This window comes from Papilio machaon, chromosome 1 (genome assembly GCF_912999745.1).
Source record: "Papilio machaon chromosome 1, ilPapMach1.1, whole genome shotgun sequence".
Taxonomy (NCBI): Eukaryota; Metazoa; Arthropoda; class Insecta; order Lepidoptera; family Papilionidae; genus Papilio; species Papilio machaon.
The window spans coordinates 7377922-7405555 of NC_059986.1; the positions used below are offsets into that span (position 1 = coordinate 7377922).

The window sequence follows — 27634 nt, forward strand, 5'->3', positions numbered from 1 at the left end:
TGCGAAAAATCACTCATTTTTATCTCACATTTTTTATAAAAAAAATTATTAAATATTACGTAAATTAGGTACCTCCAAGTTAATCGAAACTTCAACATTCTGTTCCGGTTCAGGAAAATGTTCACTGTCAGAGTTAAAAGTTATATCAATATATCCGACTTCGCCCGGACTTAATTTTCCACATAATTTCAAAATTAACCAATCGGGAACGATAGTGTTCTTGCTCAAATGCAGTTTGGTGACCAAAGGTCCGTAGTTAAATACTTCAATAGTGTACTCAACCTGGTGATGTTACGTACAAGAAATCAGATGAAAACTTAGATTCTGTTGTTGCCAGTCAAAATTGTAAATTATTAGACTTACTTTTAACTACTACACATGAAAGAAATTAAAACATTAAAAATGGATAGTAACATTTTTATCGCATGTTTTTCGTATATAGTACCGTAACGTGTTACTTACCGTACATCCAGTAATAACTACACCGTAATCAATAACGTAAGGAACAGTGTTAAATCCTGCGATCGGCCTGGTTTTACTAGAAGACGTGTGCGCGGCGAGTACTTCTGGGTGCAACCTTAGATAATTCATTACTAATATCCTTTCTATTGCCATTTCTATATCCATTATAGATGGATACGCGTCCTGGAATTATTCAGATTTTGTTATAATCTGAACCCTGGTGAGAGCGACTGGAGCGGATTCTTATAGCACGACTACAGTTTCACGATTGTTTAACTAACCAATATAGAGCACAAATGCCAGTCTTGTGTAAATATGGGATCTTCAAAACATCTCTCAATCAATGGTGAGTTTAAATGTTCAGATATGGGTTTCTTAAACATTGCATTAAGAGACTCGAGATATCCATCTGTCAACATGGCGATTGCGATGTAGCCCAACTCCGGATCGGCCTGACAAAATCAAACGTTCTTCATTATTTGTTCACCCAAAATGTATCAAAAATTATCAGCAATGCCATATTAGATTCTATTCAAACTTTCGTGAGACATTATCACTAACTTATATAGAAGAAAGAATCTGATGAAGGGCCCCCGAAGGGCTCGAAACTAGTCGGTGACGACACCGGATATATATACGTGAGTGTTTTAGCCGTTTCTATATAAGTTAATATTAGATTCTGTTATAATAACAATATTTACAGCAATATAATACTTACTTCACTTAAGAAAGGTCTCGGGATTGTCAAATAAATTTGCGGTATGACACCCCAACCGTAAACTTTTATTGGAATCACAGGCAAATGACCTATTTCCAATAAAAACTGTCTCTTAAAATATCCCAGTACTCCAGGTCTGGTAAATACTTTTAAATCGGTCGTTTCTTCCGACTGTAATAAATTATCCGCGGGAACGATATCCAAAATCGTACCGTATAGATCGTTTTCGAATTTCGGCTCATTCAAATAAGTTTTAAATTCAAAAGGCAAAAGTGCTTTATTCATAATACGCAAGTATTCAAATGCATTTTCGTGGAATGATCTTATTTTCATATTTATTTTTGTAGTACTAAGAGTGTACATTAAATACGACGATTGTCCAGTCACGGTTATATATTCCGTCGGTCCTCCTAAGACTTGGCATTCTATTACAGCTCTGACGTTCATGTTGATCATCGGTCGGAACATTACATTTATATACTGTACTTCATTCGGCTTCAATTTACCCCTATGAGGTATCAAAGTCAATATATTGTTAATAAGGTCACCTTCTATCTCATTCGTTTCAGGAAATTTGTGTAGCCATTTAAACTTCGGTTCTAATTGTTCATCTAACATTGGTAAAACTGTTTTCATAAGGTTCTCTTTAAGTTTCATAGTGAGTTTTGGTTCTGTTTCTGTTTGTATTGTTGTGGCAATTGAACTATTAGTATTATTTATTTCATAAGAAAATATTTCAGATCGATAAGGTAAGTATGTACTGGAAATTGACGCTGGAATAACAGAATATATTTATTGAATATTTTTGAATAATTAATAACATAAATGCTACATATATCTATTTTAAACTTACGGCTTAATTCAGTTTTTATTGGTATACCATCAACTTCGTGTAAATTAGTTGGTCGAGTCATTGCCTATAAAATTCATATTTTTGATTACTTATTAATTTACATTTAAAGGTTGTATAAAAAATAGCATTTACAGTAAATAAGAAACTTGTACAGTGGGTGATTCAAGACGAAATATTTAAAATAGCTAGATATAAAACAACTTTGGTGAGTTCCTAAATTATGAAACAAATTATGATTGAATTATGAATAACTTTGAATACTTACAGATGCAAACGGTGTTATTAGGATCTTTTTCCAACTCAACTGATAACAAGCGATCAGTGGAGTTACGTTTTGTATTTTTATTGTCTTACCCTCAATGTAGTCGTTTAGTAAACATTGAAAATCAATTCTCGGTGTTAAAACAAGTATATTGGGGAAATTTATTTTTCCCACAACTTTTACAGAGTCCTGTAATAATTTTATCTATATTAATATAACTCATTCTCAAATAAAAGATTCAATCACATAAAGATGCTCGTTGTTGATCTTTGTTATAAGTAAGTATTTTTCATTAGTTTTGTTCTAGAACTCTAGTATCTATAGCCTAACCTTATTTTTGTGACCCTTGAACTTTATTTTGATAGCGTCACTATAGATTCGAGCCTTCAACGTCGCGTGTTTCGTTGTATCAAATAAAGCTTGGACTTTCATCATTTCTTGATCCTCCAAGTGTTCTTCAATGACATGAGTCAAATTGAAAATACGTTTTATTTTATGAATGTCTTCAAAAAACTGCAAGCTTCCCTGACGCAATGGATAAACTGGTTGCAGTGTCAAGAAATCTATCAATTTAATTGTCTCTTCCCGGCTATTGTCGGCTGTTATATTACATAATTTTAAATCAGACTCCGTATAAGTTATACAGTGACAAAAATCTTCTTCACCCGATATAATTTTATATGAACTCTGCTTTTGTATTAGAGCAAATGGTGGTTTGATAGTAATCTCTAAATCCAGTGGCAGTGTTGATACATTTTTTATTATGAGAATGTCTGAAAATAGAATATATAATGTCATTCCGTCATTATAATAAGCCCTATTAGAAATTAAAAAAACGAATAAAAGTCGCATAAGTTTAAAAATGTCATAATTTGCAATTCAAAAATTATTCCAACACCATCAGATTCCACAACATTTTCTGATGATTTCCCGGTTATTTGATATCCGATTGTAGGTCGTAACATCCATAATTAAGTTGCATTACCAACATTCAATCAGCTTTCTATTACTACATAAAATATTTTAAATTAAAAAAAATACATTTATATACCTGTTAATCTATAATATTCATTATAAGGACCATTATCATACTGAAAATCCATTGAAGGCGTAGATATTTCTATTTTGGGATCAACAAACTCTGCTGTAATTTTGCATTCCAGCAACAGTTCTTTCTTGTTGACACCTTCGATGCTGCCAACTAAATACCATATCTCTTTCACTACGGTCACTTTGTGCGAGAGACCAGTTATTGTCAAGTCTAATTGTTCACTAGCATTTATTTTAAAAGACCTTGGTTCTAGGTTAAAAAATGCTCTGAAAGTAAAATAAATCGCACATATTTTTTAATACATCAGATAAATACAAATGTGATCGTGCATTTACACCTTCTACCTTCACCTTTAACACTCCAAATAATTTAAATTAGGTTTTTAATACAATTTTGATGGTGGCAAATAAAAGATATACATACACTGCTTGCTGCTTGTTTTTCGGCGTCTTGTAATGTTCGCTCCACTCCAAGGCGTGAAGGCGTGTGCCGCGGTTTTCCATCATTATTTTACAATTCAACGGAATCCTTGTGAAATGGTGACCGAGCTCAATCCTGTCTCCCAAATCTCCTATCACTATGCTTGTACCCACACCCGTTACCGTAACTGGAACCAACTGAAACGTTGTTGATGAGTTAAATCTTCATGATTTTATTTTTAATACAAATTAACACAAATGCAAACACACTAAAAGTAGATTACAGTATTAAAAATAAGCTGAACTACGTAGATTTATAGAAACTATTTATAAAACCATACTACACATTTGTACGTGCAAAAATTAATAGAAACAGTTTGATACAAATGGTTTGTTCATGTCCTAAAGTTTTAAGAGAAGCTAATTGCATTGAAACTCGTATAGGGTTTTTAAAACCTAAAGATATAATTAAAGTGAAACAATTAGCACTGATAATCCTCGTCCTTCTCAAGTTTGAGGCGAAAAGCGCCAACATTTAAAACATAGTAAGTGATAAATGCTTATTACTCACGATATCTTTCATATCTTCCAATTGTATGACCACTTTATTGTTATACGTTTCAGCATCAACCAGAGTCAAACTAACGGTCAGATTTATTTCCGATTCCGCTTCTACTACACCTTCTTCGGGTTCAATTTGCCATTTACACTCGCGGTTAAACTAGAAAATAGTTTTAATAATAAACCGAAAATCGATTTCCACAAAAATGTGTTCAAAAATGTACTGTATTTTAATTATGTATGAATAAATAGATATTATTAAGTTAACGCCACAGATAGGTTGTCACTTGTCGTTTGTAAGTTGGAGGTTTAAGTACCCGCAGATTTATTGACGTATTCAATTTCTCAAAGTTATAGCGTACTTACCCAAGATGTCTTAAAATTTACTTCAACTGGGGAATCGTTGCAAAGAACTAAAGTTTTTTGTGATTTCTTAAGCAGTTTGACTTGGCCCCAATGTAGAAAGGTCGGACTGCAAGTTACTATCGGACTGACGCCGTAACCCGTCACATAACATATTTGAATCGGGTCCGGTACACCGAAAAGACGTAAGCTGACAAAATTATAAACCAATTCATGATTTTAATACAGTTGAATACCAAAGAGATACAATTATTATCACAACATACAGAGTATACATAAATATTAACTCCAAAAACAAGGCTATTAATAAAAATGCAACGCAACATATCTAAAACTATTCCACCTAGACCTCTTTTCGTTATGTTTTATGATGTATTTTTAAAGAATTTAAGTGGGTTAACTGAAAACGACTCTGAACTATTGCAGTAAAAATAGCAAACGACTAACCGGAGAGGAAATTCATGGGATCCGAGAGCAGTAGCCGTTGTCGTAAGCTTAAAACATGTTGTGCTGATCGGTTCTATATAACCTTCCTTTAAATCAATTTTAACGTCAAATATTGATTCCTAGAAACATAAAAGTAATATATAGTAAGTAGTTAAAAACTTGTGTAGTCTAAGGTTTCCAAAATTTATAAATCATTAAACTAACAATAGATAGACGATCGAAAAAGTATTTAAACCTTAAATGTAACAGTTGGTTTCCCTCGACGTTCGTCCAAAAACACATTGTCTTACCTAATATTCTCCTAAAAAAACTGACAGAACTAATATCACTAGTTTCGAAATTCACTATTTAAAAATTCTTACATTCACTAAAGGGGAAAATATCTTTCAGAATATCTTACCTCGGGTTCTTCAACAACAAAGTAGCCTAGGAAATTGTTGGACCGTATGTTTATATCATTAACATATGGGAAGCCTCTAAAACATGCTCTCAAATGTAAATCCGGCGCGGGTATAATCTGTGGCACCATAGCATTGTACGTCACTGGCAACACCATCGGTCTCTTGTCCGACTTCTCAAACTCCAACTCAAATGATGTGTTATTGTTTCTTATCAAATTTGCTGTCAAAGTAATCTAAAAAGATGATCAAAAATTTACTAACAATCACAAAAATGTTGCTCAAAGTTAGTTTAACTGGAAAACATGGAAAATCGGATATAATGACATCGCAGGAACAGGAATTCAGTGGTAATAATCATCAGTCGTTGTATACGATCATACGTCTATATATATAAAAGAAAGTCGTGTTAGTTACACTATTTATAACTCAAGAACGGTTGAACTGATTTAGCTAAAAATTGATGGGGAGGTAGCTTAGAACTAGGAGACGGATATAGGAACTTTTTTATCTTGTGTGCATTTTTTTTATTCCGCGCGGACGGAGTCGCGGGTAAATGCTAGTTATTTATATATCGATATGATATGATAATATTATATATCGTTGAGTCGAGACATTTATTTCGCCTTAATCAATTTTAGTTTAAACCGATGTCGCATACATGCACATATTCACTGGTATAAATACATACAATATCAAACCTTGACTGTAAAAATAGATTCCGGATCAATTATTATTTTCCTAGGTTCGATTTTAAATTCTTTCGGCGTTGTTGGCAACTCCGGTTTTGGGATGTCATTTACAGCGTAATCTGTCAAAGTAATGCTTCTAATTTCCAAGCCGTCTGACGGTATAGAAACGGTACCCGAAACAAGTACATTGGATTCATTTATTATGTCCAGTGATAGAGTTTTAGGAACACCTGGAATAAAAGAAAAATATACAAGTCAAGATGAAGATTGTTAATACATTAATACATAAGTTTAATAATATATTCAATTAAATGTGATAATTTACCTAGACTGACGTCACCAAAGTCCAATGATGGTACACTGAATTTTATTGACGGATAGATAACAGTACCTCTGTAAAATGTCAGTAAATAAATAAATAGAATGTTTCAAAATATAATTATAAGAATTTTTACTTTCTTACACTTATTCTACACTAATGGTGGACCATAACATCCATTAAACAAAACTTAGCGCGGCAGTTAGTTTATATTATGTTTTTTTAAGTTAAAAAATTAAAGACTGTCTCTTACTTTAAGTAAACTTTAAGCTTTACATCTGTGTCGCGTATGACAAAATTAATTTCTTCGAAGAAAGGTCCAGGGTTAGAATTAAAGAAGGAAACGACGAAAATGTCCTTTTCTCCAGGTCTCAAACACCGGTACTCCGGAGTACATGTTATTTTACTTCCGAAGAGTGTTACCACATCTTTGTATGCAATGACGCCATTTATATGACCTATTAAAATAAAAACATTTTATAATAAAGTAATAAAATGTCGTTTTAGTCAGAATAATTGTTTTCTCGTCGTCATCTTATCGACATTGTAATTTAATTAGAGAAAGAAAAATTATGGCAATGCATTAATTTAAACAAAACAATAAAAATGATTCTATGCTGAGTTGCTGGCTGAACTTATATTGTTATTTTTAATTGGAATAATTTTTAATATTAAAACTAACCTTTATTTATTGCAATTATTTCGTAGTTATAGAGTATATTTATATAAACAGAACTCATATCTAGTGTTTCGAGATTCAAATGTATCGTGGGTGGCAACGATGTCCCGGTTATCTTCAACATAACTCGATCACTAACGCCATCTATATCTAGATAAACTAAAGCTTCTAGGTCTCCTATTTGTTTGGGCGCGAATGATAAAACTATTTCTGTAGTTTTATTTGGCCATAGCTGACCTTTCTGCAACGTGAAAAATTTATTAAACCTTTAAAATTTTTGGCTTTATGTTATTGAAAAAGGATGGGAAGGTGAAATAAATTTGGCGGGGGAGGTAATAGTCTCCTCCTCTGTTACAACCTTAAAACTTGTTGCAGATATCTATGGATCGCTACCCAGCGGTCATTTCGTTGTATTCGCGAAATAAAAAAATGGTGTTACTTACGATAGGAGACATTGAGAAATGTGTATTCTGAAATAATAAAGTTTCATCTGCGACAAGAGCTTGTATCTCATCGTAGAATATTCTAGTGTAAACTCTGTCATGCTCGGCGCTGCTCAGGACGTCGTAGCGAACTAACTTTGCACATTTAGCGGCCTCACTCTCTTTCATATTGTAAAAGACAGTCGCAAGTTTGATTTTGTCTTTAAAATCTAAAAATATCATTGTTACATTAATTGATAAAAGACGAAGACAAAGAAACTCTCCGTGTAAGGTATAAGTACTAATGCTTTTTATATTCTACCTAATAATGTTTCTTTCGTCGTTCCGTAACTCTTATTTCCACATAAATGATTTAAACTACAAATACTAGTAACCCTTTAGGTTATGTTTGTTACGAAGTCATTAACATCACAACGTTATCAGTTGTAATAAAAAAAAGAATTGTATAAACATACCATAATAGACGGATTCATTCTTCATACAGACATAAGTAAGAACGTAGTCAGATTTGTTGGTAATTTTGAATGTTTGTTGACGCACCATACCGTTGTATGTATCGGGAAATCTAACTATTTGCTTTTCTAATATTACATTCACAGTATGCGCTGTGCCCGATAATGCTATTTTAAAAACTTCTCCTAAAACAAACAATAACATTAATAATAATTAATAACGTTCATTTAAAAAATGTAAATTCAATTTGGTCACTATTATTATAATTCAATTATTACCTGTTTCAAACATAACGCGCAATGTACCTTCAACATTTCCCAAGTGCATGGTTTTAAAAGAAACTTTAATTTCAATTTTCTCATCACAGTTTAAATATGCTGATTTCGGTTCTACAGAAAAAGGACTGGAACGAATAGAAACAAATGATTTTTATGAACAAAAGCTTTACTTAACGTTAACTTAATTATTTTTCCAAAAAATTTAACCATGTCATTTATTAATCGTTTATTATAAAATAATTTATTTTGCAATCTGACAATAGTACTTTGTAATTAATACTCAAATTAATTTGTCAATACCAATATTTAGTTATATCAAAGTTAACGGGACTGGGTCGGGACGGCGCGGGATCGGAGAAAGTGGAGACTTTTGTTGTCAGAGGCCAAGGCCCACTTCGGATCACTATGTCACCCTAGCTAGTTAGTTTTTTTATCAAAGTTAACTCACCATTTGGCATCTAAAGTAAATCCGGCGGGTACCACACCAATGTTACAAATTGTTAGTAAATAACTACTTTCCACTTTCAAAGGGGCCTGAGGGAGAACTAACTCGTCCGGTAAATTAAGAATAGGCTTAGGACCCATAGCTGTAATTAAAAAATATATATTGTTATTCCATTCCTATTCAATATTTATGTTTTATTAAAACTACCCTTTGTCTTCGACTTATAATGCGCGAAAATGGCAAAACTTTTAAATCGGTCCAGTAGTTTTTGATATTCTTTACATAAAAATATTTCCTATTTATATTATTAGTATATTTTTATTAATATTATATATATATTTTTATTAATATTATACAGTAATTTTATATTTTATGTGAGATTTTTTGAATTTTAGTTCAGTGATTTAAATTGGAACGCAAGTTAAAATGCCCGCTATTACGTAAAGTATTTAAGCTGTTCCTAAGGGCTAATAAAACTTTTTTTTAAATATTTGATATATACAAACCTATCAATGGTAAAACATATTGATCCCTGTCCGTATAAAATACCACCCTGTGAACGTAGTCCTCCATTTGTGTGGGTACAAAAGTGACGACATAAGCAATGTTCATGCCGGGAGCTAGTCTAGATACAGGCTGTTCCCGGTTCAGTTTTATAGAGAAATAAGAAGATTCTTTAAACACCATTTTTAGGTAAGTCGGAGTCTATAAGATGATAAAAATTACATTAAATACTTCATACATTTTTGTGTGATGTTAATAAATTGTAAAATAATTTTGTATTTACGTACAGTGCTAATATTCTTGACGCAGAATTTAGCAATTATTTTTTCGTTTGGCTTAAAATTTTGGAATATTATGATTCTTGGTGTGAATGACAGTATAACGTGCTGTCGTGTTTTCGTATCGTTGTCTGTAACGATGATGTTATCAATCAAAATACTATTTAAGGTTTGCAATCGTTCAGCTGTACTCATCCGCATTTCTCTTTCATACACAGATGGTATAATCTAAAAAATAAAAAACAAAATCAATCTTCAAATCAGCAATCACTGATGTCATTGGATCAATATTAAATTATTAGACAGGGCTTTAAAAATACATTATCTACAATATATCAAGTGTTTCAAAAACCCTCCACCACTCAGAAAACATATTCTATGTTTGTCGTCTTTTCTTTGAATAAGTATACTTTATAAGTTAAAATATGTGCGTAAGTATTAAACATACTGCTTCTGAAGCATCCACAACTCTTTTCTTCTCAAGTAAATGAAACAATTCAGGTGTAAAATATCCATGTTGTTTATATTTTCGCAATATTTCCATATCGTCTCCTTTTCTATCAAATTCAATAAAAATATGTCAATCATTTGACATTTATTTGTTTACATTTTGTTGTTACAGTTACCAGAAAATTCAAATTTAGAATTCGATTATGTTTACATGATTAATTAGGATTGACAGGTCAGCTGATACACTTCCTTCATGTTTTCCATAGATGGCGCAATGTGATAGAAGATAGAAGAGAAAAATATAACAGGATACGCATTTTTAATATTAGTAAGATGATGCCCCCTGTGTATTCATTGCCATTAGCAAATATTTAAAAAATGCCTATAAAATAAAACAACAAAATTTATGTACCTTCTTCAAAAACTAGATACATAGCTAGTAAATAGAAAAGTTATATTTATCTGGTGGTAAAAACTAATGAGCTATAAAGTACTAGTTTTAAAACTATTCACTACATTATATGGCTTAAGATAATTATAGTTCTTGACTGGAGATCGAGTTGGCATTTTGTAAAATGTTACGAGTATATCTAATATAAACTAATTCGCAAGACGCTCAGCGGTGGCGACGGCGGCAAGAGGGCGCAACGAGTCGGTGCGGAAATAGCTACCGATCGTAATTTTAGTGAAATCAGGGCAACGCGGCCGCGGACAGAAATAGAGACTATGGGCGGCGCACGCGTCTTCGCGCTGTCAATTTCGTCCGGATAGGGCGCACGATTAGCACTGCCGTGGACCGTGGCGGAGCGCCCGCTCGGGACCGGAGCCCCCGCCTTCGCGAGTGTTCCTCCAGACCTCTGTTGTTGCGTAATTTTATGGATCCTATTATTGTGTTAATTACTACTCATATGATGTATTGTTTGTGCCAAATTGAAAGTGCATACCACAGTATTTCACAAGTGGAACACCGCTAGAGGACTCGACGTATAAATACAAGGCAAGTATTATGATACCATTTCTTTTCATGTTAATAGAATTGTTAAGAATTAGAATATAGAGAGTTATTAATAAAAAAATACAAGTAACGTATTAATATTGTGTGACCCGGATGAAATATAATAAGTATGTAAATAGTTTCGATATTTTGGGATATGAGAGGCGGAATAAATGGGTCGAAGCGGCGTCGGTGTCGGCAAGTCGACAACGGCCGCCCGCCCGTAAGCCCGGCCACAGCTGCATATTACAATATTTCTGTGCAACTGCTTACTGTGCATAAAACTGTTATTGAAATATATATACACACAGCTTTTCCTGGTTATAAAAATATAGTAAAGCATGAATTAAACAATCAAATATTACTTAAGAAACAAAACAAACAAGTAGTCGATGTTTATCAAGAATTCCTGAAAGAAACATTTTCAAGTTCCTTATGTTCGTTTGTTAAAAAAAAACTGAAGAAAATGATTACTGAAAAAAAAAACATCAATTGTAATTGTAATGTATTTATAATTTTCGAAATCGGTTCTTCCTCTTATGTTAATTACAAAACCTGTACAATAACATATGTTTTTTCAATATAGTTTAGCAAAACATTGTAATTAAGTCAATATGAACTTAGACGTAATAAATAATCAAGAAAAGAGTTTAGTGAGAATTTAGTATTACTAAAATTCGTTTACACTTTAAGTACATGGATTGCTTGATAACTCACTATATCATAAGAACATCTATGATTATTTTATAATTGTAGTGTTAATTATTTTGTACTTTACTATTATAGCTAGACGCAATTATCATTAATCCTTTATGTGCTGCATTATTCAAGATTACGTTTATTTTTGCTTACTTGCGGTCGCCCGTCCCGGAAGCTTCAACAGCGCAGAATTAAAAAAAATAACCTGTAATATTTCCGCGTGCATCAGTTACCTTCCTGTCAAATCCCCGTCAAAATCGGTCCAACCGTTCCGGAGATTACCCGAAACAAATGCAACCTTGAACAGACAGATAAACATAAAATAATTGTTTTTTCGTTTTTAGCAACAAAAATGCATTCATTATATTTACGAAATGTTTTTACACTCTAATTTTATTAATACGTAAAGACTAGCTTTTGCCCGCGACTTCGTCTTAACTATTAAAAAAAAAAAAGGTGAAAAGTATCTCATGTGTTACTGAAAACTATGTTCTACATATATATGTGCCAAATTTCAATAAGATGTGTTGAACCATTGCGGAGTTATCGAATAATAATGTAAATAAAACGTATCGCACGAGAACCGTACAATACGTATACCGCCATAGGTACGTTTTCTTTCAGAAAGTGTTCTACCTCTATATCAAATTACATCAAAATTTCATACCATACAGTCGTTCTGAATCCATACATACATTTTGTTTTTATTAAAACAAACACAATTTCTCGATGTAGCTATTTGTGCATGAAGTATGACAATTGGCACAGTAGTTTAACCTTCATCCATTAATAAAGAACACTTTTTTAATTAGTGAGATATCGCCTATATCTTTTAAACAATAAAAGTGCCGGTGATGAAGAAGAAAAGAATTCTAGAGTTTGTGATATAAATAACTGACCCGTGTTCAATAGAGGACATTGCTCTATATCTTCTGCCGTCAACACCACTACTGACACCCACGGAATGTACACACAGTTTATGTGCAAATAACAAATTAATGACAGACCTATTTACTGAGTAATGAAGGCACCATTAGAAACTTGTAATTCTCAATTTGTTATATTAACATCTTTATTCCGTGAATTAATTAAAAAAGGTAATAATATTATTCTCTTTTCAGTACAACTGAAAATCATCAAATAATTTTTCGCTTTCACTGTTGTGATATTTGCTGAATAAATAATTAGTGGTCAGATTCAATCATCAAGCAGGTCTGGAAATTTTCGAGGTTTTACGAAGAAGAAATTTCAAAGAAATACGCAGTTATTTTGTGTATTCACGTTGTATTTAATTATCTATAGATGTTGAAAGGGCGAGGCCGGGACCCCAGAGCTGCGGTGCCTCCCACGCCGACGATGTCGATCCGCTCGGTGGGTCGGCCGCCACTGGCCAGGCCGGAGCCCGACTACGAAGTGGTGGAGTTCCCTGCCGAGCAGTATGTCAACGCGAAACTCCAGCCCCCGCCCCCACCGCCGCCCAGACCACAGACAGGTGCGGATATTTAAATTAATCTACTCATTTTTAAACTGTTTGCTTCCGAGTATAAAGCGTTCATAGATTATATTTTAGACCCACTCTTCAGCTACAATTTTGATTACTCAAAAACTGTGTTAATTTTTTGTCACTTTACTTTACTTTGTTAAAAATTTTCTCGCTTTGAATCTTTTAGTTATCTCCAATCACTGTTCTTTTCATGTCCATACGTTGCGTTGCCAGATTTCAGATGTGATGTGCAGGGCAGGTCATCCCCTTGTTTATTACATTTCAACTTAGTACGCTGGGAAACTATAGGTTTTCTTGTGTTGAAAATGTTATAAATAATTGTTGATCAGGTCACCCTACGGAGGCGGGCGCGTCGTGCGGCCTGTGCGGCGGCGGAGGGGCGCGCGTGCGCTGCGCGGAGTGCGGCAGGCGCGCGCTCTGCGCCTCCTGCGACGACATGTACCACCGACACCCGAAGCGACGTCACCACCAGCGACAGGTCTCGTAGTGTCACGTGGTGAAGTACAAACTTTACGGCGGCTCGTAAGTTAGCACACCACAATTTTGTGTATCGTCGGGACTTGGAGGATTGTGGGGACGGGGCACAACCCATGTGCAGGGTTGTGCCTTTCACATCCACCTAACTACGAGTAGCCGTAAAATTTGACAATTCACAATACTTTGGCCAATATTACGATTAAGGCTCCTTCAAGATAAACTGTAATAAACAATCATACGCTACATGAGCGCTATGCAAAAATTACTTAGCGAATCTTTTTCTGAATTAATTTATCCAACGCATAAAAGGGGAGGTACCAGTAAAAATGAAATAAAAATGAATGAATACATGTAATATTATACAAACGAGTTAACTTACATGTAAAACAACAAAAGCGCATATTGTATACAATGCAGTGTATAGAATATTGGCTTCACTCCAAGAGTATAAATATTATAGCCATAATGTCGCAAGTAATTGACAAAGTATTTTTAAGGATCAATCGTAATAGTGAAATAATTTAAAGACTTCATGACGTTGGGATTTAGCCAATTCACAAACCCATCTTTAGGACTGATATCAAGAAACATAAAAATATTAATCATGACATCCTAATTAAATTCTCTCTTCATAATTTTTTACAACCGCAAGAAAAATATCCCACCTGTATAAGAACCAATAACTTGTCTGCTGTATGCGAATGAAATACGCATTAAATCATCTTTTTATTGAGCTAATTATAAGTATTGTCACAATAATACCAAAAAGAAAAAAAATAAAGGTGCTTTTACAATACAGGCGTTATCGCAGTCCCAACTTCTTGACGAGCGTCCACCGTTACCGCCGAAGACAGGCCCGCCCGTGCCACCGCCGAGAAAACATAAGGTACATAATGAAAACATACATATAATATGTAGTTCATGCCAGTTAAAAAATTACAAAAAACAAACATCATAATAATGTTTTATTACAACATTCTAGATCTCCGGCGACAGATTGAGCGCAAGCCCTAGATTGGCGACTCCGGATCAGCGTCGTGCCACACTGACATCGATATCAACCAATGATGTTCCCGTCCTGCACGGCCCAGCGGCGGCCAATCCGAACCACTTCACGGCACGAGCGCAGACACACTTGCCCGCGCCGCCGCCGCCGCATCTCGGCAGCATGCCATACCTGTCAGCGACCATGCAACACGCACAAACACCTGTCGCGCCGACACACGAACAATCCAACACACTTGGACACGTTCCTAACGCATGGGGTCGACAACGAACATCCCTTCCGGGATTTGTTCCCCCCAACATGGTACAATATTTTATAATTCTCTACTCATTAAATAAATCAATTTTGGAACTCCAAATCTTTTAGATCCCGATGTCTCAGATGCATAAATAGGAACAAAAACTACTTAGGATGCACGGAAAAAGATAACGATAAATATAGGACAGACAGACAGACTGACAGAAGGAGGTATAAAGTGTTCAGCTGTGGTTTAATATTAGGATTAGGTATTGTACACTCTAGGGGAGGTCTTTGTTTGAAAGAATCGGGCAGAAAGATTTTGAGACATTCTTTGTGACATTTTACGGTTTTGGTACTTATGTTTATAGTCGCTTTAACTTTTTAGGTGCAGCCAATGCCAGTAGGGACATGGGATAATTCAAATGGGCCTAATCCAACACAATCTTGGGGGCGGCCCTTGCGGCGAGGCACCTCCGTGATGGAGCTGGGTGTGGGGCCGCAGGGCGGCCCCGCCGGCCCCTCCTGCGCCGGCTGCCCGCACTGCCTGGCGCAGCCGTGGCGCTACGGCAGCTGCGCCAGCCTCGACCACGCCTGGGCCCCCCACGCCGCCTGGCCACACAACTACTGTCCCCCCACCCACCAACCGCACAACACAGTACACCCTGCATATCCGCACGCCCACCAGCACCCGCCTCAGACTCCTCAGCCATATCGTAGAGGTAAAATTTTTATGTCTACTCTCACCTCTGCTTTCAAATTAAAGATTTTTCGTTATCACCTTCGAGTTCTAAATGTAACATTTGTTACTCTATCGCTTTTTTTCAATGACACAAAATTATAATAAAACTCATTTTTGTGTCCTCTAGCGGAAAGTCGAGCAGTATCGAGGGCGGGATCGCGCGCTGGTTCCCGCGCGCCGTCGCCAGCGATGAGCGTGCGATCCCGCGCCTCACGGCGGCCTAAACACCGCACGCCGTCCCCGCCGCCCCTGCCCTCCAGCGACGCCGACTCGGAGAGCGAGTCGGAGAGCGACCACGGTCCCGCTAAGGAGCAGGAGAGTGAAGAAGACCTGCTAGGCCCGCCGCCCTCGCCGCCCAGCGCCACCTGGCAGTGCGAGCACTGCACCTTCGTCAACGAGCCCGGCGTCCGCGTGTGCGTCGTCTGCTGCCGCACTCCCACAATCAGCCCGAGAATTATCAACCCGGCTACTATACAAAACGACATGAAGAAGCTTAAAATATCCGGTGACAGATCTACATCTGTAGTAGGATCCAATGGAGATGGAAGTATCAGTAAACACGGTGAATATATTAATCGAATGTAATAGTCGAAATACTGCAAATTTTACAAAACTAATAAATGAATATGTAAAATTCATATTTTAGTTACAGCAAAAGAAAAAACGAAAACGAAGAAAGAGCGTACGTCGACAGCTTGTGGACCTTCACCGCCCAGAGAGGATCGAGCGACTCGCAAAGCTGTGAGCCAAGTGGCGACACCGGCGAGAGAGACGAGTTCCGCGGCGCCTGCACGCGCGCGACACGACATGGCGGTCGGGCCCTCTCCTCCTAAAGAAACACAAACAATCCCTAACTTAACACAGACTGCGACAATCCGACCGTCGCCGATGAGAAGTAGCACCCCACGGGAGTATAAAACAGAAAAGCACAGTGTGTCGGTTGGTCCTTCGCCGCCACGCGATGTCAAAGCACCAACACAACAAAACTTGTCACAGAATTCGACAAGCAACCAAAAAAAGTCCACTGGCACGTCCCCTCCGCGGGAAACCCGAATTGACACACCGTCGAGTCTGCTCTATTCTACATCGAGCCGCGCTAACGTCTCTAACACCGGTACTTCCCCGCCGCCGCAGAGTATATCTACGCAGGTAATCATTTAATCATATTTTAGATTAGAATTTGTAGATGACGTACCTGCATGTCAATAATACTTAGTCTTATCAGGATTATTTTGATTATTATAGATGAACAATCTTTCAGACATACGAGGTGCCCTCGGGTCGGGAGTGGGAGCGCGCTCCCTCTGTGCCGGTGTCGCGCGCGCGCCGCCGATACCGCGAGGAGGGCCCGCGGGAGCGCTCGCACAGCCGGCACTCACTCTCTAGTGATACACGAGTAATGCTATTTCAAAAACTATTTTTTTTTTATTTTGAAATTATGAATACACTAACTGTCGCCCGCTACTCCGTCCGCGTGGAATTAAAAAAAAACTTAATAAGTAGCCTATGTGTTCTTCTAGACCAAAGTGCCAGTGCCAAATTTCATCAAGATCCATTGAGCCGTTATACCTTCAAACAAAGATCCATCCATCTATTCATCCATCCATCTAAACATTCGCATTTATAATATTAGTAAGATTTAAGATAGAAAATCTAATGGTTTTATTTAATAATTGGTGTAGGATAGCGAACGCAGCGTGCGAACAAGCGGCGGGGGAGGGGGTGGGGGCGGGGGTGGGGGCACGTTGGGTCCGGGGCGGTGGGAGTGGCGCGACCGCGAGCGTGAGCCGCGCGACAGCAGCCCGGGCGGCGAGTGGAGCGGCAGCGAGCGGCGCCGCAGCACGCGCCTCACGCGCCGCGCCTCGCACCTCGACCTGCGCCGCACGCGACCCTCGCGCCCCTCGCGACGCTCCAGTATATATGGATCTGAGGTTTCATTCATTTTATAATCCACACCATAATGTATTGCGTCTATTTTAGTCACTATTAAGTGATTATAAAATCGCTCAATCTTATCTTTGCTAAAAGCAATAATTCATTTCAAAACAATTCTAATTATTTAATCGTTTTATTGTACAGGCACCGTCTCCTGAACCATTTACCGGGAACAGGGCAGTATCCCTCGAAGCTCTAGCGGGTGCGGGCGCCCGGCGAGAAACCGAAAGAGGGTTAGAACTAGCGAGGCTAATGGGTGAAGCTGAAAAGCTCGGATTTAGTGCGGCGGAAGTGCACGCAGCTTTAGCCCAGAACCCCGCGGCACCCATTGCGTGGCTGAGGGAACGCTGGCCGAGCCTGTGCGCGGGCGTGCGCGCGGCTGCAGTGCGCCTCGCCCCGGGCGCAGTTATCAGCGAGCGCGACGCTAGAACAGCATTGGCCCGCCATCGCGGCGCCATGTGGCCCGCTGTCACCGATTGCGTTGAAAAGTGGCGACGACAGGTAGGCATCTCCATTAATATTAAGATTTTTAGAGCTATCTTAAATCGCTGTAACCGAAACGTTTGTTGCAGACGGAATCGTTAGGTCTGGGAAGTGAAGGTCGTCTGCGAGGACACGTATGGGGTTCACCGACCGGTGTGGAGGACGACGCGGCTCCTCCGATGGACCGCTCACACCGCATTCGCGGTAATCTCATAAAGAAACCAACCTAGTAATTTATCATTGAACCGCCGTTTCGTCTCATGACATCATCATAACCTTCACATTTACATTTCAGCCGAAGAAAGTTCAGATGAATATGAAATCAGCCCAGCCGTGATTCAAGATGACGACTGGATGTATTTACCTCTAGAAAACGTCAATAACAGTTATTATGAAAATTATCCTACAAACGAACAAATAGACTCCCCAAATCCCGAAACAGAAGACATAGCGTTAAAGTTAAAATCCCTCCTAATACAAGCTGGAATTCCTAATATTAATGAGCAACTGTTATTGAAAGGGTTATTGGCGAATCAGAGAAATACTGAAATGGACACGCACTCAAATACACAAAATACCGATAATAATCTAAAACAAAATTCTAACGACTTTGTTCAATCAGAAAATGATTTCATAGATGCTTATAATGCTTTAACTAGATTAAGTCCATTACCTAATATAAGTAAACCAAATGACATTGCACACACTGAACTGGAATCTAATGATAATAAAGATAGTGAAACTGTTTTGAAAGAACAAGTAAATACCCACGACTCCAATAAAAATAACAAACCACGAAAAAACACAAAATCTATACCATCAGAACAAATTTTAAAAACGACACAAAATCATCCACAAACACAACAGTTGACTAAAGACAATCAAAATGAGTCTGTTGAGAAAATTCCACAACACAAACATGTAACCAAAGTCAATTTACAACCAAAAGTAAAAACGTCGAAATCACCGAAAAGAACTACTGCGAAACAAAATCAGCGGGTCAAGAAGAAACTGGAATCCAGTGATAGTGAAACGCACGAAGATGAAGAAAAGCGAAACAATTTAAGTGATATGGTTGATAATACACAGAGGATAATACAACAAATGAAAAAAGAACTAAATTCCGACATGAACTCACTCGATAGCAGAAGTAACAGTAGAAGCGAGAATGATATTAGCTCTAATGATTCTGAATCATCATCAGAGAAAGAGTCGTCATATAATGAGAGATCGGAGAGTGAATCGGAAGACATATCTTCTGATGATAGTGAAGGTGTAACGTCTAAAACAGAAAACAATAATATGGTGAAGGCGACAACGGTTACCCGAACGAGTTCTGAAGATAATGAGCAATTTGAAGAAGCTATTGATCATTTAGAAATTGAAATTGAGAACACAATTCCACAAATTGACAATTTAGAAAATCCACATTTAGACTTTCAACAAAGAAACATAGAAATTTTAGATTCAATAGCAAAAAGTTTGCAAGAAGAATATTCATCGGTGCAAGACCAACACATAAATATGCCTCGAAATGACCATCAAGATTTAAATAATAACTTATTCAATACTGTAAATTCTTTTGAAGAAATTTATGAACAACTAACTGAAAGCAATAATTCAACAAACGGTAATACAGAACAACCAACCAAGTCAATTGAAATTGATAATGCTGCACATTATTCCGTAATTCAGAAATCCTATTACAATAAACAAGAAGTAAAATTTGTTACGTTCAATCCACAAACTGCGAATGCATATTTACTTTCAGATAACAATGTAACGTTACATAATGCAATTATTGAAGATATTAATAACGAAATAGAGATTAATGTCTATGATTCATTAAATAGCACTGTTGCTAGTGAAATATTAGATTCAAATGAATATCAATCTGAAGATAATTCTATGGGACCAAATGAACCAAAAGATAATAACATTATAATAAACCATAACTCAAAAGAACATGAAACTTTTACAGAGAATGTTATGAATTCGAGAACATCTGTAGATAATACATACATATCCACTCCACCTGACAATAATTCTACCCACACAGAGAACATTGAAAAAATAGAAGACTATGAATTAGAACTTAATTCAAACATTAAAGAAAAAAATGAAACTGAAGTAACGGACAAGATAACCAAAAAAGATAGTAAGTTGGATGATTCAGAAAACACAACGGTAAATAATAAAAATATTCCAAATACAAACCCTAGTAAGGATGGGACACGAGTTAAGACCAACTCATCATCAAATAAAGGTATTTTTAACAGATCAAACATACCTAAATTAGTAAAAGCTTTGCAAAATAATAAATTAAAAGTTGAAAAAACTACTCCAAAAGTTTTAGGATCGAAAGTGCCAGTACGACGTACGTCAATTAAACACTATCCTGCACCAGCCCCCCCTAATGGACATTTTGGAAATGTTCAAAATGGAAATGTGAAGCAGTTACAAACTAAATTATTTAATAACAAAGTTCAAAATTCAACAAACATGTCGACTGAGGTAGAAGTGAAGCCATCGACATCAGCAACGTCCACACTTAGTAAGAAAAAGCCAGCTCCGCTGCCACCAACCACCAACCACGTGGAACGCAAACTTGAAACTCCTACGGAAGAAGTGCAGGATAAGGAAAAGGAACATTATTTCCGCGAAACTTGTCGCACAGAAGACGAGTGGACGGACAGTGACGCAGAGGAACCTCAAATACCCGTTTCAAAGGAAAACAACGAACCGGAAGCGGTTCCCGTATCACCACCTCCTCCCATTACAATGCGCCGCGTGTCAGGTCAATTAGTTGACTTAGCTACGATACGGCTACCCGAAGGTTCACCAGAGGTAATATATTGAATAATTGTGTAATATACAAATATTACACAAGAAAATTATTGCGTATAAACGCGTTTTTTTTAAATGTTTTTTTCAGAGGCAAGCACGTATGTTACTGGCAGAAGGAGCAACAGAAAATTGGGAACAAGCTCAATTAGCCGTAGAATTAATAAAGAGAGGGATAAATCCTCCTTCGGCTCTTCTGGCCGCTTTAGAATGTGTCGATCTTGACTCCGCTCTAGCGTACTTACAACAAGATTGTGAATTATGCGCATCGAGATTACCTGAATACGAAGTTAGTATTTTCACTTAAGCAATTCTAATTAATTTTAACTATTTTAGTTGAGTTTTAACTATATTCGTTTTCAGATGGTGTCAATGTTGCGTTGTACTCACAGATGCTGTAGAGAGTGCGCGCGTCATTACTTCACAGTGCAGATAACAGAGCGTAGCATAGCTGACTGCGTGTGTCCGTATTGCAAGGAGCCGGAACTGGAGAACCTGCCTGAAGATGCATGGCTAGAATATTTTGCACATTTGGATATATTGTTAAAGACATTACTTAACACTGATGTACACGAACTATTTCAGAGAAAGGTATACGTTAACTATTTTTTAGAGATACGATGTTGGTTTTTCTTCCAATGAAGGACGACAATATCCTAGTTCTCTTCCTTTCTTGTTTTGCACGGTTTTGTCTCCTATTTGATGTGTAACATCAAAAGCAATTTTCAGCTAAGAGACAGAACTCTCGCTCGTGATCCAAACTTCAAATGGTGCGTGGAATGTTCTTCTGGGTTCTTTGTACATCCGAAACAAAAGAAATTACGATGTCCAGAGTGCAGATCTGTGAGCTGCGCTTCCTGCAGAAAACCGGTGCAGTATTTCAGTTAATTATTTTGTCGGAATACTTTGATTATACGCACACTGCTATTAGTTTTGCTAGGAAAAAAGTGATAAAAATTATATCACTTTTTCAGTGGTCTTCAAATCACGAGGGACTTACGTGTGAACAGTACACAAAGTGGTTGGATGACAACGACCCCGAAAGGTCGGTGGCGGCTGTGCAGCAACATCTCAGAGAAAACGGGCTCGAGTGTCCGCGGTGTCATTTCAAATATTCACTCTCTAGGTATAATGATATTTTATATTTTCCACTTTCAAATATGAAGCAAAAAAACCATAAATTATTGAGTTAAATCACAAATTATAATAGTGAGACAAACCCAAATAAAAATAACAATTTTTAAGTATCGTTGGTTAAATCTCATAAAACGAAGTTGTGCCAGTCGCGTTGTAATTACCGAAATAAAACATTTTTTCAGAGGTGGGTGTATGCACTTCACATGCACGCAATGCAAATACGAATTCTGCTACGGATGTGGCAAGCCGTTCATGATGGGCGCGCGCTGTGGGCTCAGCGAGTACTGCGCCAAGCTGGGTCTGCACGCCCACCATCCTCGTAACTGCCTCTTCTACTTGCGAGACAAAGAACCACACGAACTACAAACTCTGCTACAGGTATTCAAACAAATTATACGTGACTTTTATAAATTTTTACAATGCAAACCACACACGATACTAATATGTGTCTAATGATGGATTGCAGATGAACAACGTTACTTACGAAACAGAACCAGGTCCGGGCAGCACGGGCCGTTGCCCCGTACAATTGCAGAGGGAAACTCCAACTGGCCTCGTTGATGGTGCTTGCGGAAGCGAATCCTCACCGAATAATGCTGGACTTTGCAAGTGAGTACGGTTTCATAGTTTAGCACTGTAAAACACCAATCCACTAAAAATACAACCAATTTAATTACGCATAATAGAGGCCGAATGCTATTGTAAAACTTAGGCGTGTTTACGAAGAGGAGGGAGCGGCGGTGAGCTTCGGATGTGCTTGCAGGAATCATTACTTGGAGTATCTGAGCCGGCTGGTGAGAAGCCGGGAAGTCGACCCGCTGCCCATCCTCGGCGTGGACGATCTCGAAACTCTGGTCCGGCGCGCGGCGTTGCGTCTTCCGCCGCGGCCCTACGGCACACTAGAGGGTCTCTACAAGAGGGGCCTTATCGAGGTGTGTTTACGCCCGCTTTACTTGCAGGATGCACTACGTGGAGTACCTGGCGGGGCTGGCGCGCGCTCTTGACCCTATCCCCATCATGGACGTGAGCGAATTAGTGGCAGAATTGCGCCGGCGCGCGCTGCCACTCCCCGAACGTGGGCCCTGGGATACGGACCCCATTTACGCAGGAATGTGCGCCGAGGTAATGAATACATGTCGATAGAGCCATGGCACTGGACGACATGTCAATGGTTTGGTGTTTTGAAAATATTAAAGCAATGTAACCTGTTCTAATACGCCGTTTAAGATTAAACGCACAAGTGACCACTTGTAAAGTGTCATATTCAAATATGTAGGTAGATCAGGATTAAAAATACCTAATATTGACTTAATTTTTACATTTCGTGACCCTGTCAAGTATAGAAAGTAAATTTGTTTTATCAAGGTCCTAGTTTGCACAACTGATAATTGTTTATAATTATGTATAATTAAATTAACATTATTTTTAACATTTTTAAACTAAATTTCCATAGATTATGGTTATGCCGAATCCATTAAGTCGCTTAAAATATGCTTGTAACAATTCTTATTTGTTATTCGGAAAATTGTTAAAATTAATATAATTGCAAGATTTTAACCAATAATTTTGCGGGTATTATCCAAAGTCATCAAATTTCATTTATAATTAAACATTTTTTATTTGCCTTATGTATTGATGTTATTTAAAAATACCAAATAAGCTAGCATATGCGTATTCCTTAACTCTTTATGAGTAAATAAATCTTGCTAAAATTATAAATGCGAAAGTTTAGATGAAAAAACATGAACATGATCTCCGAAACACCTCAACTGATCTTGATGAAATTTGGCAAAGATGTAGAACATAGTCTGGAAGAACACATAGACATTAAGTTTTCTTTTAAATTCCGCGCGGACGGAGTCGCGGGCGACAGCTAGTATGACTTATTTGTAAAAAAATCCGTTTCCTATTTTATCACTATTTACCATATCGCACTCCTAAATGAAAACTCCTTTAATTCCAAAAAATCTAATTTGGAGTTAATAATCTTTTCAAGTTCCCGTTTCGAATACCTACACATGACTCATGTAATAACTACTGGCAACCGTTTTTACCGCAAGTTTTTAATAGTTAGTAAATAAATAAGTTAATCCAACATGCTCTACAAAAACTTTTGAATATGTATGTGTTATTTTTTTTTCGTTCATAAATATTTAGAAATCAGTTTTTCTCCATTTCCGAAAAAAATGGTTTTTTGAGTTACCAGAGTCTTCAAGCGATATTAACCACCTTTTTCATTTAAAAAATTAAAGATAAAATTAACCAATTTACTTATTTTGCAGATCGTGCGAGAGAAGATTCCCCTCGATTAGAAAAATTATACAAGCCTAAACTTCACATTCGAATTTTGATAAAGTTTTATAAAGAGAAATAAATTATTATGGACTTGAATATTGCATTATAAGCATCCTTACTTTATAGTTATTACAAAAACCTTTTTTACCAACAACATAATGATTAGGAGTGGATTTTTAATTGTAAGCATTTTGTAGATTTTATTTATTACTTTAGCAAAGTACTCATATTTTTAATTAACAAATAAATGTATACTTTACAGAGATTTGTTTTATTTTAGAAATATTAAGGTAACAAGATATGCTACCTTCGAGCAAAGTGTTCATCCATGTGCTTCCGATCACGCTGAATGTAATGTCTGTTAGAATGAATGCGGCTCTCAAGGGAGTCTGGGAGAGCACGCGCTTCATGGCGGGAAGATCGAGGAATATTCGAACTCTTTTCTGAAGCCTCCTTTTCCGCCAACTGTTCAGCGACGCGCCGGCCGCGCTGTAACTCACGCTCCGCCCCCGCAGCGGCCATTTCCGCTAGCTTGGCTGCCTTTTCCTCTGCACTCATACCTACCCGCCCTTTCCCTTTATGATCTTGCCTTTCCCTCTGTTCTCTATGGTTATCTTTATGAGATGATGTACTTTGTTTGGAACTCCTTTTATAGTCTTCGTTGCTTAGATCACGATGTTTCTCTCGGCTATATCTACTATCTATGGTCATATCCCCTCTGTGTTTCTTTGTTTTATGTTGGTCATAATCATCATAGTGTTCAGACTTCCTCTTATGTTGTATTTCATCAAATTTATAATCTTTATCTTGTTTTCTGACATGTCTCAAGTCGTTTTTACTTTCTTTTTCAGATACATCAGAATCAGAATTGTTTTTATTTTTGTTTTGCTTTTTACTTTTCTTCTTCTTCTTTTTCTTTTCCTTTTTCTTTTTATGCTTGCTCTCATCTGATGATGATTCGGAGGAAGAATCATCACCTGAAGCAAGCAAAGTTTTTAAATCAACCCCCTTTTTTGCACCTAATGCATTTAATTTTGCTGCTAAAATATTATCCAGGTCATTGTGTTTCTTCTTCGATTTCTTTTCATCCTTTTTCGTCTTAGACTGATCCTTAAAAAAATAATTAATATAATTATCATTTATTAGTGGTCGACCGCGACTTCAAGCCCAGAATAAAAAAATAGCCAACTTAGTCCCACCTTAAACTTCCAGTATACATCCATGGTTCCCGTGAATGAATTTAATGATGTGCATTTGAATTGAGGTACATTCTTTTTTAGTTAAAAAGTATTGTACAAAGACTTATTAAATTCAGTAATAGGTGAAAGCGTTAGCAAGTCAAATATGATCACAATTACTTACTTGTTCTTTCCTTAACAACTCTGTCAGGCGACGTCGCTGGAGAGGATTGTTCAAAAGTGCTGCCCTCGCAGCTCTTTCTCTCTCTTTTATCAGCAACAAGGGATCTTCTCTAAGTTTCCGAGCTAGATCAACTTGTGTATCACTTGACATGGCCGTCATGCTGGAGCCAACGACTCTCCGAGCCACCGCCGGGATAACATCTTGGTTATCTTTAGCAGTCTGATCATGACTAGTGTCAATAGATTTTCCGAGAAGATAGTCTTCTTGTTGTACCTTTTTATCAGGTTTCTAGAAAGATACAAAAAATATTTTGACATTATTTACAGTTATATTTAAACCCAGAACTTACATAGTTATGTTATAAATTAATAAATTACAATGCTAAAATTCCCATAACTATTTTTAAAGTTTTTATAACTAGAAAAAAAGTTGAAAATGTATTTAGTAATGAATGGACCTTTTATTATTAATGTGTTAAAAAACCTGAGCTAATGATTAAAAAGAATGTGGAAGGACCAATTTAATAAATCACATTTGAAGTGACCTGCTTAAAAATCAATGTTTTTTATTCGATTTTTTTGTAACATTCCTATTGTGTGAAACGAAAACGGTTTCACTAATAGAACATTGTAAATATATATTATCTATTAAAAAGACTTTGCAATAGGTAGATAGACTAAACAAATGATTAGAAAATACAAAAAGGTACACACATCATACATCCAGTGTAAACGATTATCGTTAGGCGAGCTGCCCCCGCCAGCAGTACGTTTGGCTATTTCGTTCAACTGCTCTCTGTCCCTTTCCTCGGCACGTTCCCGCTGCAGTTCCGATATCCGTTTCTTTTCTTGTGCCGCAGCTTGCTCAGCCTTCCAAACACGTTCTTGATTTTTATAATTACTAGGGTGCCAAGCTTTCTTTGTATTCTGCCAATGAAACCAAAAGATATAAGTTATACTGGAGATAATTCATATAGACGTGAACAGTAAATAATTTTACCAAGTCTCCGCCACCCATGATTGTGTGTTTATTGTAAATTGACTTAATCTATAAAAAATCGTGATAAAAATATCTCTGATTTAAAAATTCCACACACAATTAAGCTCAAACACAATTTTTTGTAACCTATTCCTATTTAATTTGACATGAGTTGACACTTGACGATTTGACATTGACACTTGGCGTTTGACAGTTGCGAGTAAATAACTGACACTTTTTTGTCTTCAAAGACAATTGTCTTACTTAAACTTTATGACACTGTAAAAATTGTAAAATAAAAAGTTTAAATAAACATTATTTCAGGGTGTTCGAAATAGTCGTATAGTACAGAAGACAACAAATACTTTGGCCAAAATTATAATGATTGAACCAAACTTATCTCTGTCCAAAGTTGGTTACTTTGGGCGCTAGAGGGCTTCAAAGTTTATTTTGCTTATTTTCAATTTACTTATCTGGAAATTTTTATTCTCTCGTAAAATTTTGATTTGGCGAACTGTTTTATTGCAGAATAATATTTTCGAAATATAGGTATTATACCAATTTTAAGAAGTAGTTGTTATAAATTTTAATCATAAAGCAACTTACGTACCTATGCGTTCTACTTTTAAAGACCCAGGATTTAGGTCTTAATATATTACCTACAATATATTTTGTATTACAGTAAAAAGCGAGGTCGGTCATTCAACCGTCTTGACTCTATTTCGTCTTCCCCGACTAGACTGGCGTGCCGCCTTGACTGTCAGGTCAACGACTCCATTCTTACTTACATAATTTCTTTTATCATAATAAGATATGTAAGTACTACACGACGAAGCTGAAGAGCTAGTGCTGCTGCGGAATAATCA

General features: G+C 36.8%; 3 protein-coding genes across 6 annotated transcripts in view; 1 reads left to right on the forward strand and 2 right to left on the reverse strand.

Moving 5' to 3' along the window:
* The window catches only part of LOC106719775 (hydrocephalus-inducing protein homolog), a 31394-nt gene extending 21225 nt beyond the window's left edge, over positions 1 to 10169 (reverse strand). The window contains 23 exon segments of the mRNA XM_045680146.1: positions 73 to 282; positions 463 to 645; positions 744 to 914; positions 1181 to 1953; positions 2034 to 2097; positions 2299 to 2484; positions 2626 to 3068; positions 3347 to 3612; positions 3770 to 3963; positions 4337 to 4486; positions 4693 to 4879; positions 5137 to 5255; positions 5537 to 5770; positions 6236 to 6456; positions 6552 to 6619; positions 6799 to 7003; positions 7228 to 7465; positions 7668 to 7876; positions 8123 to 8305; positions 8399 to 8523; positions 9370 to 9548; positions 9635 to 9853; positions 10074 to 10169. Coding sequence (XP_045536102.1) covers positions 73 to 282; positions 463 to 645; positions 744 to 914; positions 1181 to 1953; positions 2034 to 2097; positions 2299 to 2484; positions 2626 to 3068; positions 3347 to 3612; positions 3770 to 3963; positions 4337 to 4486; positions 4693 to 4879; positions 5137 to 5255; positions 5537 to 5770; positions 6236 to 6456; positions 6552 to 6619; positions 6799 to 7003; positions 7228 to 7465; positions 7668 to 7876; positions 8123 to 8305; positions 8399 to 8523; positions 9370 to 9548; positions 9635 to 9853; positions 10074 to 10169 — 4923 coding nt within the window.
* A 513-nt stretch (positions 10170 to 10682) lies between these two features.
* Positions 10683 to 24609, forward strand: LOC106719973 (E3 ubiquitin-protein ligase lubel). 4 transcript variants are annotated; one of them, XM_045678024.1, is made up of 22 exons: positions 10683 to 11072; positions 13071 to 13260; positions 13602 to 13750; positions 14549 to 14635; positions 14732 to 15058; positions 15381 to 15714; positions 15862 to 16296; positions 16381 to 16883; positions 16996 to 17130; positions 17417 to 17665; positions 17814 to 18170; positions 18242 to 18356; positions 18448 to 20418; positions 20503 to 20999; positions 21088 to 21285; positions 21360 to 21587; positions 21726 to 21866; positions 21971 to 22122; positions 22316 to 22511; positions 22600 to 22742; positions 22897 to 23065; positions 24416 to 24609. In XM_045678024.1, the coding sequence occupies exons 2-22, from the start codon at positions 13071 to 13073 to the stop codon at positions 24443 to 24445; spliced, it is 6606 nt and encodes a 2201-aa protein (XP_045533980.1). In that variant the 5' UTR covers positions 10683 to 11072; the 3' UTR covers positions 24446 to 24609. The 4 variants fall into 4 exon arrangements, with proteins under 4 accessions (XP_045533980.1, XP_045533969.1, XP_045533977.1 ...); XM_045678013.1 differs by having other exon boundaries at positions 18448 to 20999; XM_045678021.1 differs by having other exon boundaries at positions 16387 to 16883; positions 18448 to 20999.
* Positions 24610 to 24702: 93 nt separating this feature from the next.
* On the reverse strand, positions 24703 to 26948 carry LOC106719976 (pre-mRNA-splicing factor CWC25 homolog). Its single transcript, XM_014514472.2, has 4 exons — positions 26790 to 26948; positions 26504 to 26716; positions 25791 to 26078; positions 24703 to 25538 (listed from the first exon to the last, which is right to left on the reverse strand). The coding sequence occupies exons 1-4, from the start codon at positions 26805 to 26807 to the stop codon at positions 24732 to 24734; spliced, it is 1326 nt and encodes a 441-aa protein (XP_014369958.2). The 5' UTR covers positions 26808 to 26948; the 3' UTR covers positions 24703 to 24731.
* Positions 26949 to 27634: the final 686 nt, after the last annotated feature.

Excerpts from the sequence above, each read along its gene's own strand:
- LOC106719973 (XM_045678013.1), top strand. The coding sequence starts at position 13,071 with ATGTTGAAAGGGCGAGGCCGGGACCCCAGAGCTGCGGTGCCTCCCACG. Across the intron at positions 13,751-14,548 it reads GACGTCACCACCAGCGACAG|GCGTTATCGCAGTCCCAACT; the intron begins GTCTCGTAGTGT and ends TTTACAATACAG. Across the intron at positions 21,286-21,359 it reads CGAGATTACCTGAATACGAA|ATGGTGTCAATGTTGCGTTG; the intron begins GTTAGTATTTTC and ends ATTCGTTTTCAG.
- LOC106719976 (XM_014514472.2), bottom strand. Across the intron at positions 26,079-26,503 it reads GTTTACACTGGATGTATGAT|AAACCTGATAAAAAGGTACA; the intron begins GTGTGTACCTTT and ends GTATCTTTCTAG. Across the intron at positions 25,539-25,790 it reads AGTTGTTAAGGAAAGAACAA|GATCAGTCTAAGACGAAAAA; the intron begins GTAAGTAATTGT and ends TATTTTTTTAAG.